General features: G+C 34.3%; 2 protein-coding genes across 3 annotated transcripts; both read right to left on the bottom strand.

Annotated features, from left to right (window-relative positions):
• Positions 1 to 68: 68 nt before the first annotated feature.
• On the bottom strand, positions 69 to 10,303 carry LOC130233709 (all-trans-retinyl ester 13-cis isomerohydrolase). The gene is made up of 14 exons (XM_056463870.1): positions 10,195 to 10,303; positions 9,858 to 9,940; positions 6,426 to 6,576; positions 5,602 to 5,709; positions 5,367 to 5,508; positions 5,148 to 5,295; positions 4,982 to 5,063; positions 3,330 to 3,462; positions 3,069 to 3,208; positions 2,779 to 2,908; positions 962 to 1,076; positions 605 to 699; positions 419 to 530; positions 69 to 328 (listed from the first exon to the last, which is right to left on the bottom strand). Exons 1-14 carry the CDS (start codon positions 10,203 to 10,205, stop codon positions 180 to 182), a joined length of 1,599 nt encoding a protein of 532 aa, XP_056319845.1. The 5' UTR covers positions 10,206 to 10,303; the 3' UTR covers positions 69 to 179.
• Positions 10,304 to 13,967: 3,664 nt separating this feature from the next.
• Positions 13,968 to 20,540, bottom strand: LOC130234135 (retinal Mueller cells isomerohydrolase). 2 transcript variants are annotated; one of them, XM_056464416.1, is made up of 13 exons: positions 20,252 to 20,334; positions 19,955 to 20,105; positions 18,514 to 18,621; positions 18,267 to 18,408; positions 18,048 to 18,195; positions 17,884 to 17,965; positions 16,706 to 16,838; positions 16,445 to 16,584; positions 16,176 to 16,305; positions 15,313 to 15,427; positions 14,909 to 15,003; positions 14,698 to 14,809; positions 13,968 to 14,607 (listed from the first exon to the last, which is right to left on the bottom strand). In XM_056464416.1, the coding sequence occupies exons 2-13, from the start codon at positions 20,065 to 20,067 to the stop codon at positions 14,459 to 14,461; spliced, it is 1,467 nt and encodes a 488-aa protein (XP_056320391.1). In that variant the 5' UTR covers positions 20,068 to 20,105; positions 20,252 to 20,334; the 3' UTR covers positions 13,968 to 14,458. The 2 variants fall into 2 exon arrangements, with proteins under 2 accessions (XP_056320391.1, XP_056320392.1); XM_056464417.1 differs by lacking the exons at positions 13,968 to 14,607; positions 14,698 to 14,809; positions 14,909 to 15,003; ... (2 more) ...; positions 16,445 to 16,584; positions 17,884 to 17,965 and adding an exon at positions 20,467 to 20,540 and having other exon boundaries at positions 16,745 to 16,838.
• Between the last annotated feature and the right edge of the window lie 140 nt (positions 20,541 to 20,680).

Below are 20,680 nucleotides of genomic sequence, written 5' to 3'. Positions count from 1 at the left end.
CATATATATATATATATATATATATATATATATATATATATATATATATATATATATATATATATATATATAGTGTATATGTATTATTATATTGCATGTTTATTAGATTATAAACATATCGGGTCATATAACTGACAATTACTTGGAAAAAGTACTGAAACCCAAAGTCCTGTGATCCTCTAAGGTTTGTAGATGCCGTGGAGAGTGACAGGAATGAGGACGTCAACCTCCGCACGTGCTATTTCAGTCAGGTCAGTGGCTTTGAGGATGAGGAGAAACGCCGGCCTCTGAGAAACTCCAGGTTTCACTACAATACTCAACAGAACACCTGAGAGACACAAAAGAAAAAGACTTGCTTATTTTAGGAGCTTAAACAGATTTGGTTTGTATGTTAAGTTTAGTGGTAGAACAGGAATACCATCGTCTTCATCTTTAGCATCAGGGCTTTGTACAAACAGTGGTTCAGAAGGATAGGTGTCCGGCTCCTGCCAGATCCATGTTTCTTTACTTTTCACATTCAGCTTGCAAATCTGAAAGCCCACAAAAATCAAACATGAAGCAAGTGTTGACCAAGACAATGTTTTCAGCACTTTGTCACACCCACCCGGTCTGGAATAAAATGGTTCAGTCCGAGTCCATAGGCAAAGGTGTAATCTTTCCCATTGAATTTGCTGTAGTTTATCTGAGGAAACTCAAAAGCTGCAACACACACATACACACAACAGTTAAAATAATTTAAGTTTAATCTGATTAACATTTTTACATTATTTCATTTCAATAATAACATTATTTAAATAAGTATTAATTAGCAGTTTAATAGCAAAATGATGACATTTTATCATGGTACGTTCATATTTAACAGTTCAAAAATACAAACATAAATAGACACAAAGTGTACTGTATTCATAGGACATTGCAGTTTATGGTGTTTTACAAGTGACATTTGGTGCTGAATATTCACCCTGACGTGGTCCAGAGAAAAGAACCTCGGGTTCGAGCCAAACGGTTCCATCACTGCACATGACAGCAGTGGCTGTGGTGTATGGAAGAGAAACCAAGTTCTTCCCTTGCTCTTCCTGCAAAAACGAAACAAACGAATTAATAGGCCTTTTTCCATTTTTTTTTTGTCCAGTTTTGGTGAGCCTGTGCACTGCAAAAAATGCTGGGTTGCACACAGTTTCTTCATGTTGTCCCAACACAAATCGATTAAGATAACAATTGTTTTTGCAAATTTAGGTGGATTGAACATAATTAAGTTGTCTCCAAAAAACTCAAGAAATGTGCCGATTCAGCTTACGTTTAACTACTTAAATAAGCAAAAAACAATCTTGAGTGTGTGAATTGCAGCCTCTATTTGCTGTTGTTATCCAACAGAAGCGTCACCAGTGTGTTCTTTTGCTGCAGTAGCTCATCTGTTTCAAAGATGTGTTGTGCATTTATAGATGCTCTTTTGTTACTTTTGCCTTTCTATCAGCATGATCCAGTCTGGCCATATTCCCCTGACCTTCATGTGGGGCTTTCACATTGGAGGAACTTTTTCAAAGATATTAGAACTAGAGTTGAAGTACCTGCTTTTGGGCATGTTAGCGTGACAGGAACTGGGAATAATTTTAGTTCTAGAAACCTCAGTTGTGGATACTAAATGAGCTACTACTTGAACACAATAAACACAATAAGAACTAAAGTGACATACATGTATGCTGACTTGGTAAATGCATGTCACACAAAACCCTTTTTTTTATAGTTTCTCGAAAAATTTGTACATGGACATAGAAAAGCTAAAATTAGCAACAATTATCCGTCACCTTCATCTCTATCTTTTTAGCCGCAATACAGGATAGGAGATTCAGTCCTCCTTTTTGTTGTGTTCGCATAAATACATCTATGGTCCATCTCTATCATCCAAAACACACAACACACATAAAACACAGCTTCTTTATGGTGTCTGCCATTCTCCAGCTGTTGATTTTGTTCAGTACTGCATTTAATATCACCGTTGGCTGGCTTATATCACTTAAAAGTTCCTAGTATTGGAAGCCAGGAAAATCACCCATAAGGAAATTATTTCTTGGGTAAGCAGGCCTGGTGGTTAGTTCCTATGACAAAAGCCCATAAAAAGGCATTTTCACTCACAGAACTACCACTCGCTGTATATATTCTTTTTTTCAGTCTGTTCTCAGTAAACCCCATTGTAGTAGGCATGAAATGGTTAATTGTGTCACATGATCATGGCGGAGAGTCACAGGGTTACGTGGAGGGTTTATATTGGTCACCTGTTCCTTCACAGATAGAGAGAGTGGTATTTTTTGTTGACTAAAATCATATCAAATGTACACTTCCAAAATATCAAGAAGGTATGCTTTCATTGGGAAAATAAATGAGAAAACACTGGAAGAACTTCCTGCCTTGTTTAAATGTTATTATTTGATGTTTGCTGCACAAAACATGTCTCTGGTTTAGCCTCTCAGCTGTTACTCCACTTCCTCCGCTACACCCATTGATGGAATGTTTATGAAACCGCATCTACATGCCTAAATGCAATGTGTTGCTAGTTAGTTAAAACATTTGTGACGAAATATGAAGTCTCTTAAATATTCAAATGCAAAACCTATATTAATTCAGCTTTCTTATTTTCGATGAGTTTAATTTGATGGACTAACAAAACTAAAACCCTAAATAACTGAAATAAAAAGCAATATACTGTACATGCACTGTACAAATGAGCAGTTTTAAACTTAAAATAATAGAAAACCTGAAAACAAAAATTTATTTATTTACCCTGTGGATGTCCAGTGGAAGCACGTATCTGCGCACCTCCGGCTGTGGAGCTCTCAGGGCTGCTTTTTTGACTTCCTCCCAGTTTTGCCTCAGATTTGCCAAATATAGATAATTATACATGAACTCATGGCTGTCAGTAAATGGAGAAGAACAACATACGATCACCATCTGAGCTCTCATCTGGCTGCTGACTGCTATTATCAGATGTGCAAGTGTGATATATTTAATTATTAGTTCATTTTAAGAAGTTTGCTAAAACTACAGTAAACACTAAAAACAAGCAGTCTTACCCCTTCCATGTGCACAGGTCAACAACAATAAAGCCTTGGTCTTCAAAACAGTTAATGTGGTGAAAAATATTGAAGGCAGATGTTCTGAATTTGTGGTCTATGTATTTGCCGGGATTCTTGGCTGCCAGATGAAACCATGTCTGGGAACGCAACCAAATCAAGAAGATGAGGCAATGCACAAAACACCTACAGCATTTTATTAGTTGTTTCATATCTCAAGCATTCAATTAACCTCTGAAATATGAACAAGCTTTGACTTACTCCCATTTTGTCATTGGATTCAAAGCAGTCCATATAATTTGACCCTCTGATGCTCCAGGAAGTGAGAAATTTCAGCAGATTGATCTTTACCGGAGTCTCAACAAACACAAAGTGGTTCTCTGTCATGCCAAAGCTGAATAAAAATATAATGTTGTTGACTATTAACATTTGTTTTATCCAGAGATAGTTCACGCCCAAAATAAAAATTCGATCATCATTTACTCAATTTCCTTTGTTCCAAACCTGTTTGAGTTTCTATCTTCTGTTGAACACAAAACAGGATACTTTGAAGAATGATAGAAACCGATAGCTGTGGACTAGTGGTGGAAAGTAACAAATTACAAATACTATTGCAATTGAGTAGTTTTTCTCAGGATTTGTAATTTACTGAGTAGTTTTAAAAATGTGTACTTTTACTTTCCCTTGAGTACATTTTTAGTGCAGTATCAGTACTTTTACTCCACTACTTTCCTTCAATCTGCAGTAGCTACTTTATTTTTCTCTTGTCTACAGGGATTAGAAAAAATCAGTCCTGTGATTCCTGTCCAATCAAATCACACATAGAAGTAAAGAGGTAAATTGCATCATAATGAACTTCCTCAAGACATGGGCGATTTAACAAATGCAGCAAACTCTTTGGAAGCATAAAAGTGTCCTAGAATATGTCCAAAATCTTTACACACATTGACCCAGACACTGTTTAGATGTCACTGATGAGAAGATGGCGGATGTTTACTGTATGAAGACCAAAATGGCCTTAAACACCCAGAACGTCAGATTGAAGTTGTTCCCCAACATCGTAGAGACGTTGCATTTTGTTTGGAAATGAAAAACGTGTTGAAGTCAGAACTCAACATCAGGCCGAAATCAATGTCCAACGTTCAACCTAAAAAGCAACCAAATATCATCGTCTAATGATGTTACAGCTTGACGTTGTGTGGACGTTACCACTATGACGTCTATCAGATGTTGGATTTTGGTTGCCATACCTGGCGAATAAATATCAGTATTTGAAGTCAATATGACAATTTCTGATGTTAGCTCGACATTGGATTTTGGTCACAACCTAAAATCAACCAAATATCAACATAATTTGACGTCTTTATTGGACATCAAAATCATGTTGTCCTTTGACGTAGACTAGACATTGAATTTTGATCAACTGACATCACAACCTAAATCGAACCTAATGTTAACATCTTATGACATTGTGTGCCTGCTGGACAGTAACTAAATGCACTACAGAATGTTACGTTTACACACATCCACAAATGACATGTAAATACACCAGCTTTTTACAGTGTAATATACTCACTATTCTTGAGTACTTTTGAAAGGGCTACGTTTTACTCATACTTTGAGTAATATTTGCAACAGATACTTTTACTCTACTTGCACTACACTTTTAGGCAAGTAATGGTACTTTTATTTAAGTATCATTTTTCAGTACTCTTTCCACCACTGCTGTGGACTTCCGTACTGTTCTTTTCTTTCTTGTATGGGTGTCAGTGGCTACCGGTTTGCAATATTTTTTAGAATATTTACTTCTGTGTTCAACATACAAAAGCTCATAAAGGTTTGGAAACACTTCAGGATAAGTAAACAGTGCTCTACCCCTAAATTACAATTATATTATATTATATTTTATTAACCTGTGAACGTAGGATGGTTTGAACCTCTCACTGCTTGGAAACTGGACCAAAACCTTTGACATCGTAAGTGGATCAGATTTTTCTGATTGAACAAATGATAAAAAAAACTTTCTTTATAATACATTATCAATACAGGCCTTTTATGCCACTAAATCAACATACCAACCTTCTTGTAGTGGAGGGATCTTGACAATGTTGTAGGCCAGCGACATGTTCTTCCCAAAGCAGTTTCCAATGTTATATACAGTACCGTCTGCTTCTATGTGTGGATGTGCTGTTAAACCGTTAACTGACAGATAATTGCAGAGGTCCACCTACAGAAGAAACAGAAACAATAAATGATTTCGGTTTGATTAATGTCATCAAATATCAGCAAAATCTTCACCTTTTTAACTGTTTCCAGGGTATCAGGATCAACTTTGGTAATGAAGTTGGTTTCAGTGCAGGCATAGAAGTCTTCACCAATAGGGTAAATGTTTACAGAACAGTTGTCTGTAACCTCAGTGCCTTGGAAGTAAGTGAAAAACCTGATGTGCAAAACAGGATGCACCAGAAAAAGTTGATTTAACTCTATTATTCTAATCAAATATATTAAAATGAACTTAAAACACTCTCCAGACCTGGAAAAAATGTTTTTGCATGGATCTGGGTATGCAGCGGTGCCGAGTTCTGTGATCACAACCCTTTTTTCTGTCATGGCTCTCACATAAGCATCAGTTCTGATAAACCTGAAGAGAAAGATGGCTGTTATTATGCATTTTCAAGGCAGTCCTTTATTGTATAACCAGTTAATATGGAATGTTCCGGCATTCTTCGATTATTTTCGAATCGATTGTTTCAATGCTACGAATGAACACTTACAGTAACTTTAAATGAATGTTCATTCAAAGTTCTTTGGATTTTTAAGCCTCCTGTCCTCTTTGTTTAGAGGTCAGATACTTTGTCATCAAAAGTCACCAGATATAATTTTCTTGTTATTATTTAGAGTTTGGAAAGGATTTTTTTATATTGTGTAATATCTATAAAATTAATTAAGTATTTTTCTCTTTGAATTTACATATTTTTAAAATATATTTTCAAATAACTGCAATATTTGCTTTAAAATAAATCAAACGCCTTCAAAATCTTGTTTTTTTGTTCTTTTAAGTGTTCATATCAATTCCCGAACACCAATTATGAACAATGATGTATTGTTAAATGTGCATTAAATGGTTTTTGACAGCCCAGATACTCGTAACACAATCACAGCCAATCAGCAATAAGGGGTGTGTCTAGTAATAGTAGAAAAAACCCTTTTTGGTATTTCTACTATTGCTCGACACGCCCCTTTCTTGAGTCCTGTTGGTTTATAGCATATTTGTTTCGGTGCTTTCAAAATAACAATATTGTTTCACAAACATGGCTTGGTTAACTTTTTAAAATGTAAGAAGCCCTAGAGAGTTACTTGCGATGATAGGTTACACGTCCATCCTTTAGGTCAAACTTGTGAATAAGAGCCTGGCCATCAAAAAGATGGTTAAATGGTTCATCTCCAATCTCGAAGAGCCCAGGGCCCATGCGGAGCAGACTGCCAGACAGCCATGCTGGGATTTTACCTACAGTATATAAAAAGAAAAAAAGTGTGTTTGTATTTACTTTGATATACAGTATAATGCTGCTGCCCTATAAACTGAGGTTTAATATATTGTGCCACTATGACATCTCTAGGGATACACCTTCAAGTATATATCAAGTAGGAGGGACTATTTTCCATATTTTCCCTTTATGTCATTGAAAAAATGATTTGGGATAAATAAATATTTGATTAATATTAAAATAATTTTTTTATTTTCAACCAAGTCAAAACTATAATTTGAGGGTAATCCCTACATTTAACTGTAACAAACTACCGTGATTTTTAGGTTTGTCCAAAGCAAAAGTTATTTTGATCTAACTTTAAAAAAAAAAGATTGTTTTCTACTTTGTAAATTTTTTTCAGTGTGTAGGGTTGGGGAAAGTAAAGGCGTTTAACAAAACACATTAGGTTAATGTAACAACTACAGGGTTGGGGGAGATGTAGATTCTAATAAAACAAAATAGGTTAACTTAAGGGTTAGGTTTAGGGTGGGGTTATAGATGAATACTTTAACCCTTCTTTAAAAGACACATTAGCTTACTGTAATGGGTTGGGGTATGTGTAGACATTAAAATATCACAATAAGTTGCACTCTGTGTCATGTACAAGACATTAAATAAATAAATCCCACAGAAAAACGCCCAGGATATCTATACAGCCGCTTTGGAACTCAAGTTACCACCCATTTGGAGTACCCCTGGCCATTTAGGAGCTTTTCATTACCTATAAAGTGCAGCTGGAGAGCAACTGCTAGCATTTAGAACAGCCAAGAAGGTACTGTAGGTATCATTACACTGTGGGACATATTTTTAATGTTGTCAAGTCCTATTCTTTTGGCATCTGCATTACATTTCTATTTAAAGCTACTATTATTTGTATATATACTATTAAAAAAACGGTACCATTTATGGTGAGAAAAATACCAGCTGTGGTTGCCGGAACTTTAGCTTTAAAAATATGATTGATAGATAGACAGATAGATAGACAGATAGACAGATAGATAGTTTTACAGCAAACTACAGCAATTCATTATTTTTTGATAGTATTATACACCAGTGTTTTAAAATACAAAAATCTACACATCATACCTTTGTATCTCAGACTAAAATACAATCATAAGCAAGTATAAACATAATTTATCAACATAAGATTAAAATCCAAAACGAACCACTGTAATGTCAACAAAAAGGAGTAACAAGGGTCATTCAGGGAATTCTGTGAAAGTGAATTAACCATATATAGGCTATTAAGGAAATGTACTGTTTTAAAGTCAGACCAGGTTACCGAGACTTTTACTGTAGTATTTTTACAGTTGAGATTAGTCATTTTTACAGTATAAAGGCGTTAAATAAAACACATTAGGTTATTGTAATGACTATAGGTTTAGGGTTGGGGTAGATTTAGATGTTAATAAAATAAAATAGCTTACTTGGAGCTAGGTTTAGGGTGAGGTTATAGGTGAATACTTTAAAAGACACATTAGCTTACTGTAATGGGTTAAGGTATGTAAAGACATTAAAATATCACAATAAGTTGCACTCTGTGTCATGTACAAGACATTAAATAAATAAATCCCAAAGGAAAACGCCCAGGACATTTATACAGCTGCTTTGGAGCTCAAATTACCACCCATTTGGAGTACCCCTGGCCATTTAGGAGCTTTTCATTACCTATAAAGTGCAGCTGGAAATCAACTGCTGGCATTTAGAGCAGCCAAAGATGTATTCTAGGTAGGCCTATCACTATAGCGTAGGGCATATTTTTAATGTTGTCTAGTCCTATTCTTTTGGCATCTGCATCACATTTCCATTTAAAGCTTCTATTATTTGTATATATACACTATTAAAAAAAACCTGTAACATTTATGGTGAGAAAATAGCAGAACTTGTGGTTGCCAGAACTTTATAGCAAACTACTGCATTTCAATAACCTTTTTTAAATAGTATTATTATGGTAGCCAAGAGAGCTTAACATGCTGTAATTTCAGTTGCAAACACTTGCAATTACAAAAACACCACAAAAATTAAGAAAAGATCTTCATCCGTTTGACAGTAAACTTGCTGCAAATCCTAACAATGCATACACATTAAAAAAACGCACTGCATTTTCTCACAATGCAAACAATTTACTAAAACACACTGCATTTTCACACAAATTTGTGGGAAAGTGTGATGTCAAACGGATGAAGATCTTTTCTTAATTTGCTGGTGCTTTTAGTAATTTCATGTGTATCAGCACATTAAATATCAGCACATTAAGCTCTCTCGGCCACCGTATATTATACACAAGTGTTTTGAAGTACCAACATCTACACTTCATACGTATCGCAGACTAAAATTTAACCCTAAGCAAATATAATATCAGATCAAAATTCTAAAACACATCACTGATGAAAAAAAAATCCAAAACAAACCACTGTAATGTCAAAAAAAAGGCACAATAAGGGTCATTCAGAGAAACTGAAATTCTGTTAAAGTGAATTTACAGTAATTAACTGCATATAGGCTATTAAGGAAACATACTGTTATAAAGTCAAACCAGGTAACACATTTTCACTGTATCATTTTTACCATTAAAATTATGGTCATTGTTACAGTGTAGTCATGCTCCCAAAATAAATCCCAACTTTAACTAGATGAGGCTCAATGGATTCATGAGACTTCAGATGCTCTATTCTTAAGGATGGAAATTGTTCTCCAGCTAATTACTTCAGCAAACATGCTGATGCTGAATATACTATACTGCCATATTTTGTTTATTGGCCTAATCATACTATTTTCAATGATTATTGAGTTGTTCTCCAATCTAATACCTGGCTCTTTCTTTATATATAATGTAAAAATTTGTTCTGGGTGCATCCATACTTCAAGCCTTGACCATTTTCTTCCATATGGATCAGTTTTCTGTTCTAATCTGGACAAGTCTGGACAAAGTACCAAGTAAAGCCACTAACTAGAGGTCATATATGCGTGATGACAATGTAGATGTCTTACAAACTATTTAACAATATTTTCAAACAAAAAAATATGAAGAACAAACACATTTAAAAGTATTCGAATACAAAATGTGAAGCCATTTTCATCAACCCTATTTAGTACAAATGACAAAATCCTTTTTATATTTGAAATACACTTATCACACTGCCCATCTCTGGATGCAAGGCATTTACATAGACCACAACAGAAACCCCCATTTTCGCATGAAGAAAATGTGTAAAAGTATCCAACAGAAAATGCTTGATTAGATTAAAAGCATGTAAACCTGAGACATGAGCAGGAATGGGTTCTGCTAACTCTTCACAAGACTCAAAGACTTTCTTATATCCAGCGGCTGGGTGTTCAAGACTGTGAATGAAAACAGATGTCACCTTTTTTTTAGAATATGAGCAGAAATGAGGTAAAAAACAACTGCACTTATAATGTTATATACACTCTTTAGAAACATGTTGCATTGTTTTAAATCATATCATCTTTCTGCTAAAGGGAATAAACACAAACTTAAAGAAAAAAACATCACTTTTTACATCATCTTCACTCTTGCCAAACAAACAAACACAGACTTTGAGCTGTATGAGTGAAAATAAAGTTCCTTTACTAACCGACTGACCATGTTGAAGTTAGACGATGCTTGAGCGTGTGTAAACGTGAAGTGCTTCGCTTGGACACAGAGTCTTAAACTCCTCCTACTCCAGTGGATGAAAAGCCTCTGAAACAAGAATGTCTTTGTGCTCAAACCAAGAACTATTTCACAAATGTTTACCTTCCTGAAAGACAGTACAGATTAAATCAAAAACACATTTAACCTGTAGTTAATAGGGTCAATCTGCAGAAAACTATAGTTTTATGAATATATTACATTTTATGATTTTAAATAATCTTTTAAAATAAGACAAATCACACTGTGGCAATATAATTAACCACAGCATTCATTCAGTTAGAAAAATAATAGAATTTAAAAGGGCAATACTCAATGCAAAAAACTTTCAACTACAAAAGACAGAAGTGTGACATGTGAAAGGCATTTCATTAATCACATTTTCTTTGTTTACTTCACTGCATGACAAATGATTTGTTTTTCAGGGTCAGGGCCCCGTATTCTTCATAAATGGAGACTGGGTGTGAATACTAATGAAGATCCACTTCTCAACACTCCAAACACACACACATATATGTGCAAATGTTCATGTCTTTCAAACACTGATGACTGTTCTATAATAATAATAATAATAATAATGATAATAATAATAATAATAACAACAACAACAACAACAACAACAACAACAATAATAATAAAATGCTTATTTTAAACGTTTATTACAGGTCAGCAGTAAATGAGTTTGAGGTGATACAATAGTAGTAACCATCAAATTGATGTTGTAAAAGCAGACTTACACACAGAAAATATATTTTATTTGATCGCAAAGTGTATTAGTAAAGCCACTTTATTGCTCTGGGGTCATAATTCATAATAGCAGGTACAGTTGGTCTCCAAACCCACCATTTTTTTCTGCTTTTTAAAAATAAATGGTTACATTTTGCGTGACGCCGTGGCTCAGTGGTTAGCAATGTCACTTCACAGTGAAAAGGTCGCTGGTTGGAGTCCCACTGAGCCAGTTGGCATTTCTGTGTGGAGTTTGCATGCTCTCCCCATCTTTAATGAGTTAAAATGTGTCACTTGTTTTCATAGATGACATGCTTCATGCCATAACAATGCACTATTTTCAGAAAAAAAAGTGTCTAATATTGCCAAAAATCATGACTTCCTAATGTCTGAATTAGTCAGTGTATTTTTTAACATATTTTTTTACTTTTCTTTTGCCACTTTTATTGTTATAAAACTGTAGATTGTCATTTTCCTAATTCTCACTCACTCACTATCCTTCGCAGAAAGTCTACTAATACTCAAACGAGTATGTTACCTTTTTTTAAAGGCTGATGCCCTTACAGTCATAACAAAGCACTAAGAGTACACAAACTCATAAATCCCCAGTGCTGGGAAACACTCATACACTCTCATAGTAACAAAATTGAAAGTCACGTATGTTTGAGATTAAGAGAGCTTGTTTTTTATTTTGTGTGTGCATATCCACAGGTGAAAAACTATACAATATATAGTAAAATACAATAAAAAAAAAATAAATATATACATAATTTGTGTTTGGAAAGCACTGAATTATTAAAATTTATTTCATATGCTTTCAATAAAATACTATTTAAATACCATTTAAAAAAAAATAATTATAAATATATACATAATTTGTGTTTAGAAAGCACTGGATTATTAAAATTTAATATGCTTTTAATAATATACTGGAATAATTGTTATTTATAAAGAGTTTTTTCCCTTAACCTTCTGAGATGCCAAATGTATCTGCATTTAAAGAATCACCATGTGAAATGTGAAGCTGTTACCAAAATAATAAAACTATTTCAGAAATACTAGATAAAGCAGTTACAATCTTTTCACACTCTTCAAAAACTGTGGTTTAAGAAGTCATTAATTGCCTTTATCTATTTATTTATTTTGTACCGTTCTCTGACGCGTGATTGAAGACTCTGAGCCGAGGTGAACGCCCAACTGCAGTGTTTGGCCAGCAGTTTGCATTTTTAAACGTTTCAACCCATGAGTCAAAACCAGCAAATGCTTTTTTCCCCAACAGGGATTACTGTGGTTTAGGTTTGTTTATATGCATGTTACATTTGTTTTGACCTCTTCACTCAATGTCTGTTTGGTGACATTTTTAGGCATCCTAAACTAAACTCACGGAATTAAACTTCTGTTTGTACAAAATAAAATGTAAAGGTTTTTTGCACTGCATGTTAGCTTAAGATTTTGCTCTTTAAATGCTGCTCACCACCACATGTCGGAGCTGTAGCCTCAACAACAAGTAGGTCAATTGGAGGGTCTCTGGTGTGAAGACAATATCAAGATAATACTATTTTGACAGCATCTAGTATTTTTATATTGGTATTGTATATTGGATCACTTCATAAATAAAACGGTGTATTGAAAACGGTTTATTGAGAAAACATAGGCCTAGTCAAAGGGATAGTTCACCCAAAAATTAAAAATCACCTCATCATTTACTCTCTCATGTGGTTTTAAACATTTATGAGTCTTTCTATTGAACAACAAAACCATATAACCATATTGTGTTGTCCAAAAACTGTTAGTACATGTAAATGTTGAAATTATGTATGTGTAAAACACCAAATCATTGAAGTATGTTGGTAATGACAGAACCTGAATTATAGCCTGCTAATGACACTTGAGATGCTTGTCTTAACATTTGATGTAGTAAATTTGAAGTAAATTGAGCATAGAATATCAGAGAACATTGTCGGATATGATTCACATTTTCAAACTTTTTTGTTGTTGTTATTGCTATGATCTGATCTGAAGCTGATATTATTTTCCCCAATCATCAACAAATGGCTTATTGCCTAGATTTCAGCAAATAATTTAGAGACAAAAGTATATTTCTCATCTTTTTTTTTGCATGAAATGACTTTGTATATGACATGTCAGGGCCAAATGAAAATATAAATTAGTGCCAATAGTCATAACAGAAGGTTATTTGTGTGAAGATTGGAAAAAGAGAGTTCAGGCCTTCTTTTTTTACTGGTAGACTGTGGGACGATGATGATACCTCAAGATATTTCAAGACTTTTAACAGCAGAAAGGTCAAATACGTAATGCATTAATCCGACTTCTGTTTGTACTTTTGCTATACATACAAGACCACTGGTTACATTTTCTTTTTAACTTTTGCTTTCCCTTCAGATATTCAGACTTTCACTGGAAGGCCATAATGACAAACAGATGTTGAGGTTTTCACTCAAATACTTTCAGGATTGGAATTGGATGCCTTAACCATTTACAGGGCACACAGTAAAAACTCATTGGAAAATCCCTGGAGTGTTAAAACAACTTATAATTAATCTAATCAACGTCAATAAATTTACCATATGTGGTTATTTGTTCTTATTCGCCTTCACAGTGAAGGAAGTTTCCAACATTCAAAATAGTAACTGGACAGGTCACTTCGTATTTTGTTGGCGATTTGACATTTGTAATTTAATTATGAGTTCAGTGAGCATTATTTAAGATTTCAAGATTCCTCCATTTATTTACATAGAACTTGGCCTTGGATGAGCTGCCTAAAGACTTAAATATGGCCGTTGAGTGAACAGACTTCTACTCAGACTTCTTCTGAGTGAACAGGTTGTCAATTATCTAGAGAGAAAATGAAGACTCCTCTTCTCAGACCCTACCACTTCATTTAAAGGAGAGTTCATAAACTTGTTTAAGGTGTTTTTTATTAGTTACAAACTAAAAACATCTTTATGTTCATTTCAATCAAATCAAATCAAAATGTTCATTTGAATATTCCTATAATTAGCAGCAGTGGCTTATTGTTTTGTTTTCCGGCTGATGTAAACCAAACTAATTTGTACGTACAGAATTTTACTTTTTAATAAATGATTGTTCATGACGGAAAAATGTTTTGATGCTTTTAGAGCAGTGTTTCTCAACTACGATCCTGGAGGACCACCAGTTCTGCACATTTTCCATGTCTCCTTAGCCAAACACACCTGATTCAGATTATCAGCTCATTAGCAGAGACTGAAAGAGCTGTAATGGGTGTGACAAAGTAGACATCCAAAATATGCAGTGTGGTGGTCCTCCAGGAACGTGGTTAAGAAACAGTTTTAGTGAATACATAACACATTTATGAATACATAATCAAAAAACTGTAGCGCTATATGCATATCAGATCATATAACTGGCCCATTTCAAACAAGTATGAAATAAAAAGCATATTTGATAGTACTGAAATATAACGTCACGACTGTGATCCTCTAAGGTTTGTAGATGCCGTGGAGAGTGACAGGAATGAGGACGTCAACCTCCGCACGTGCTATTTCAGTCAGGTCAGTGGCTTTGAGGATGAGGAGAAACGCCGGCCTCTGAGAAACTCCAGGTTTCACTACAATACTCAAAAGAACACCTGAGAGACACAGAAGAAAAAGACTTGCTTATTTTAGGAGCATAAAAAGATTTGGTTTTTATGTTTAATTTAGTGGTAGAACAGGAATACCATCGTCTTCATCTTTAGCATCAGGGCTTTGTACAAACAGTGGTTCAGAAGGATAGGCGTCCGGCTCCTGCCAGATCCATGTTTCTTTACTTTTCACATTCAGCTTGCAAATCTGAAAGCCCACAAAATAATAATTTAAAATAACAATAATAAACACATGGAGCAAATACTGAACATGACAATGATGTTTTGCGCACTTTGTCACACCCACCCGGTCTGGAATAAAGTGGTTCAGTCCGAGTCCATAGGCAAAGGTGTAATTTTTCCCATTGAATTTGCTGTAGTTTATCTGAGGAAACTCAAAAGCTGCAACACACACGCATGCACGCACGCACGCACGCACACAAAGATATAAAACGTTCTATACATGCAAATAATTATTTATAAATATGCTAATAATTACTTAATAATACAAATTACTAAATATAATATCTTTAGTAAAAAAATCATAATAATGTTTAATATATCGTTCGTGTTTGTTGAATATGTTTCAATAGTAAAAAATACAGGATTTGTGCATCTAATTAGATAATAATAAATATACCAGATTACTGAATTCTTAGAACATTACAGTTTATGGTGTTTTACAAGTGACATTTGGTGCTGAATATTCACCCTGACGTGGTCCAGAGAAAAGAACCTCGGGTTCGAGCCAAACGGTTCCATCACTGCACATGACGGCAGTGGCTGTGGTGTATGGAAGAGAAACCAAGTTCTCCCCTTGCTCTTCCTGCAAAAACAAAGAAACAAATAGATTGTTGAATAAAGCAAAAGACTTTCAGATTAGAAAGACAGAGACAAAAAAACAAGTATCCAAATGTCTAATTTCTCCTGAGGTAAATATCTAGGGTTATTAATTAAAATGAAAAACAATAAAACAATATACTTTAGTGGCACATTATCCTGCGGGAATTATCCATCAAAACATGAGTTCAGGGTGGTCATAAAGGGATGGATTCAAAGTTTGCAAAGCAGCGTGAAATAAAGTGATTGAAAGACTCTTAGATATAAAAATCTTAATCATTTATTATTTCAGCTAATTACAAAGGAAATATTTCAGATTTTATTTACATTAACTACATAAACTAAAAATAACTAAAATTAAAACTGCAATAAAAAAAAATGTAAAAACTATTTAAACAAACATTTTAAACGACACAGTTTATGATTAACAAGAAAAAGCTAATTTTATATATCTCCATGGATATATATCCATCCATCCATAGATCCATACCTAAAGACCCATCCATCCATCTATAGATCCATCCATAGATCCACCCATCCATCCATAGATCCACCCATTCATCCATAGATCCACCCATTCATCCACAGATCCAGCTATCCATAGATCCATCCATAGATCCACCCATCATCCATAGATCTATTCACCCATAGATCAATCCATCTATAGATCCATAGATCCATCCATCCATAGATCCATCCATCCATACATAAACATAAAAACAACTATTTCTTACCCTGTGGATGTCCAGTGGAAGCACGTATCTGCGCACCTCCGGCTGTGGAGCTCTCATGGCTGCTTTTTTGACTTCCTCCCAGTTTTGCCTCAGATTTGCCAAATATAGATACTTGTACACAAATTCATGGCTGTCAGTAAAAAGAAAAGAACATCTGACTGTTGACAGCTATTATCAGATGTACATGTGCAAGTGTGATATATTTAATTATTAGTTCATTTTAAGAAGTTTGCTAAAACTTCAGTAAACAAAAAAACAAGCAGTCTTACCCCTTCCATGTGCACAGGTCAACAACAATAAAGCCTTGGTCTTCAAAACAGTTAATGTGGTGAAAAATATTGAAGGCAGATGTTCTGAATTTGTGGTCTATGTATTTGCCGGGATTCTTGGCTGCCAGATGAAACCATGTCTGGGAACGCAACCAAATCAAGATGATGAGGCAATGCATAAAACACCTACAGCATTTTATTAGTCGTTTCATATCTCAAGCATTCAATTAACCTCTGAAATATGAATAAGCTCTGACTTACTCCCATTTTGTCATTGGATTCAAAGCAGTCCATATAATTTGACCCTCTGATGCTCCAGGAAGTGAGAAATTTCAGCAGATTGATCTTTACCGGAGTCTCAACAAACACAAAGTGGTTCTCTGTCATGCCAAAGCTGAATAAAATAATAGAGTTAATATTATATTAAAGGGAAAGTTCATTTTTTCAAGTCAACGTATGCACTCAAGTGATTTCAAAACTGTTTGAATGTCTTTCTTCCGTAGAAGACAAAATAAAATATTCTAAATCAGAAGCAATTGACTTCCACAGCACAGTGAATCCAGAAACTATTCACAGCGCTTCACTTTTTCTACTAAATTTTTTAATGGTACAGCTTTATTACAAATTGAGTTAAATGAATATTTTTTTCACAACTCTATAAACAACATCCCGTGATGACAACATGAAAAATGTTTAAATTCGATACAAGTTTAAAGAATATTTTCTTTGTACATGATGAAAATTGAACAAACTTATTTTGCAGAATTAGACAAAGATTAGATGAAGCCTAAACAGTACACACTAGGCATGGGACGATAACCAGTTTCAAGGTTTACCACAGCCTGGAAAAGTCACCGCTTAAATTTTCTGCTATGAATTTCCTGGGATATATTGAATGATCATGTATTAGTTTTTTAGGGCAACAGTATCTCCAACAGAAAAAGAGCCTCCACATTAAAAGTTACTGATCAACCCACGATTTCAGCAAACATCTGAAAAACAAAAAATGCTTATAAAGCAACACCCAGCAGAAAAATGGTCGAAAGTGGACAAAAGAGATGCCTTTCAATGCCAGGTGTAAATGGCAACATGTCTATCTTGTCTACTTGACATTCAATTAACCAAAATACATCTTTAGATCAGGTGTAAGCAGGGCCTGTTAATGTTCTTGAGTAGCCCAGCCAGAGCCCAGACTTTAACCCTATTGAACATCTTTGGAATAGATCTGAAAATGGCTTTGCACTTAAGCTCCCCATCCAATCTGGTGAAGCTTGAGAGATACTTCAAAGATTAATGAGAAAAATTGCTCAAAATAGAATAATGCTGTAAAATAAATGTGAAATAAAGAGAAATGCTGTGAATACTTTCCAGATGAAATGTATTTTTTACTTTTTGTGAACTACTATATAATTACAAATATTTCATTTATTATTACACACCTGTGAACGTAGGATGGTTTAAATCTCTCACTGCTTGGAAACTGGACCAAAATCTTTGACTTCTCAAACTGATCGGATTTATCTGATAAAAAATATATAAATAAATAATAATAAAACTCTTCCTCATCATGCATTAATAAGAACTAACAAATCAACATACCGACCTTCTTGTAGTGGAGGGATCTTGACAATGTTGTAGGCCAGCGACATGTTCTTCCCAAAGCAGTTTCCAATGTTATATACAGTACCGTCTGCTTCTATGTGTGGATGTGCTGTTAAACCGTTAACTGACAGATAATTGCAGAGGTCCACCTACAGAAGAAACAGAAACAATAAATGATTTTGCTTTGATTAATGTCATCAAATATCAGCAAAATCTTTACCTTTTTAACTGTTTCCAGGGTCTCAGGATCGACTTTGGTTATATAGTTGGTTTCAGTGCAGGCATAGAAGTCTTCACCAATGGGGTAAATGTTCACAAGGCAATTGTCTGTCACCTCAATTCCTTGAAAGTAAGTGAAAAATCTGATGTGCAAAACAGAAAGCACCAGAAGTAAATGCACTATTAAATTTAAACTGGATTTATTATTATAATCCCATATTAAACTGAACTTAAAATACTTTCCAGACCTGGAAAATATGTTTTTGCATGGATCGGGATATGCAGTGGTGCCAAACTCTGTGATCACAACTCTCTTCTCAGTCATGGCTCTCACATAAGCATCAGTTCTGATAAACCTAAAAAGCAAATGGCAGTTAATAAGTAAAATTCAGTCCTTTACAGATCTGGCAAGGTTCTGTCAGTGCTATGAATGAACATATTTACAGTTCCTTAACTGAAAAGCGTTCATTCAAATTTTGTACTTAATGTTCTCAAAACACATGCACAAAAGTTTTATTTATAATCGTATTCATTCTTAAAACTCTTTTTCCTAAAAGGTCTTAGTCAGAAAAAAAAAAAAAAAAGTAACTACTTAGGGAAATGTGGGCAGTATTTGAAAACTGATCAAAAGAAATGTTCCCTTAAAGTTTTTACTGAGAGAAAAAGTTTTAAACACTTTTTAAAAGGGACACAATTGTGAGCGGTTAATATGTAAAAAAAAAAAAAAAAAAAATGTAATGTGAAATTAATCGTCCAATCACTGATAGTACAAATACTGATGTTAACCCAGGCTTAGACGAGCACAGTATGAACTACGGCTGCACAATATATTGTTTGAGGATCGATATCGCAAGAAATGCAATGTTGAGTTGTGAATATGACCAGAATCCACAGGTCAAAACATATAGATTTGTGGAGACACTGCAGAATTGAACCATGAAAGAGTGAAAGTTTAACATTTCATGTGTTTTTAGGACCTGTGTGAACATTTGAAGAGTTTAAAGCATTTTAAGAGAACATAGAGCGTTAAAAAAAAAAAAAAGAGCATTACTTTTTGAATTAAATTATTTATGATGAAGACTATGCAATGCTCTTCTACATTTGATTATTCAATGTCTGAACCCAAATACTGTTAGACTCTCTGCAGAAAACTATAAACCACTGTTTATTTCTCTTTAATATTTGCTCCTGTGTGGTTATTTATGACTGTAGTTTATTTATTATATGTATATAATAAATTACATCAAATATATTTATATTTAACTCTCATACAAATCATAATCAATTCAAATGACTTTCCAAATAGAGCTGTTTAAGTCATGTGGTGAAATTGTATGGTAACACTTTATTTTGATGGTACATTTGAGTATTAATTGACTGTCTGTTTAATATCTGCTGATACAGCTCCTTCAACAGACATTTAACGGACTATAAGATACTGTTCAAGTTAATTTTTTTGTTTGCAATGTAGATGCAATGTAACTTAAACTTCAACAAAGAGACTATTAAAATAAAAAGTGTGACTAATTGTATTAATAAATCGCAATATATATATATAAAAAATAAAATAAATCACAAAGTCAAAATTTTCCAATATCATGTAGCCCTAGTATGAACACCCTGTATAGATGATGAGCAGTGACCCAGTGTTGATCATTTCACATATTATAAGCCACATAAGCATTTTACCTGCGATTATAAACAACACGTCCATCCTTTAGGTCAAACTTGTGAATGAGAGCCTGGCCATCAAAAAGATGATGAAATGGTTCATCTCCAACCTCAAAGAGCCCAGGGCCCATACGGAGCAAACTGCCAGACAGCCATGCTGGAATTTCACCTATATAAAGATGGCGTGTTCAAACTAACAAGTTCTTCAGTCCCTTAAGGTCTTATTAAACAGCTCCAACATTAGAGGCACATAAGAAAGCATGGAGAAAATAAATGTGTAAAAGTATCCAACAGAAAATGCTTGATTATGTAAACCTGAGACATGAGCAGGAATGGGTTCTGCTAACTCTTCACAAGACTCAAAGACTTTCTTATATCCACCGGCTGGGTGTTCAAGGCTGTGAATAAAAACACATCACTTTTTTTAGCATGAGTCACATGTTTAAAGCAACCTTTTTTTATTTTTAAATAATACACATTATTCTCCTTCACTAACATAGTTTAAGAGAAAATAAAGTTCCTTTACTCACCGACTGACCATGTTGAAACAACACTTGTGCATGTAAAACTGAAGTGCTTCGTTCCCAAGTATGGACACAGCGTCTTAAACTCCGTCCTCCAGTGGATGAAAAGCCTCAGAAACAAGAATGTCTTTGTGCTCAAACCAAGAACTACTTCACTAGTGTTTATCTTCCTGAAAGACATCATGAAATAAAATAAAAAAACATGTGGTGGTGAACCATC

Source organism: Danio aesculapii, chromosome 8, assembly GCF_903798145.1.
Source record: "Danio aesculapii chromosome 8, fDanAes4.1, whole genome shotgun sequence".
NCBI classification, from domain to species: domain Eukaryota; kingdom Metazoa; phylum Chordata; class Actinopteri; order Cypriniformes; family Danionidae; genus Danio; species Danio aesculapii.
Note: the sequence above shows the minus strand (reverse complement) of the source record. Positions and strands in the feature narration are given on the sequence as shown.

Coding starts and splice junctions, on each gene's coding strand:
- LOC130233709 (XM_056463870.1), bottom strand. Junction 5,509..5,601: donor TGCAAAAACATTTTTTCCAG/GTCTGGAGAGTG, acceptor TTTGCACATCAG/GTTTTTCACTTACTTCCAAG. Junction 5,296..5,366: donor CCCTGGAAACAGTTAAAAAG/GTGAAGATTTTG, acceptor TTTCTTCTGTAG/GTGGACCTCTGCAATTATCT.
- LOC130234135 (XM_056464416.1), bottom strand. CDS start 20,067: ATGGGCCCTGGGCTCTTTGAGGTTGGAGATGAACCATTTCATCATCTT. Junction 16,839..17,883: donor AAACCATCCTACGTTCACAG/GTGTGTAATAAT, acceptor TATTTTATTCAG/CTTTGGCATGACAGAGAACC. Junction 15,004..15,312: donor TTTCTCTGGACCACGTCAGG/GTGAATATTCAG, acceptor TGTGTGTTGCAG/CTTTTGAGTTTCCTCAGATA.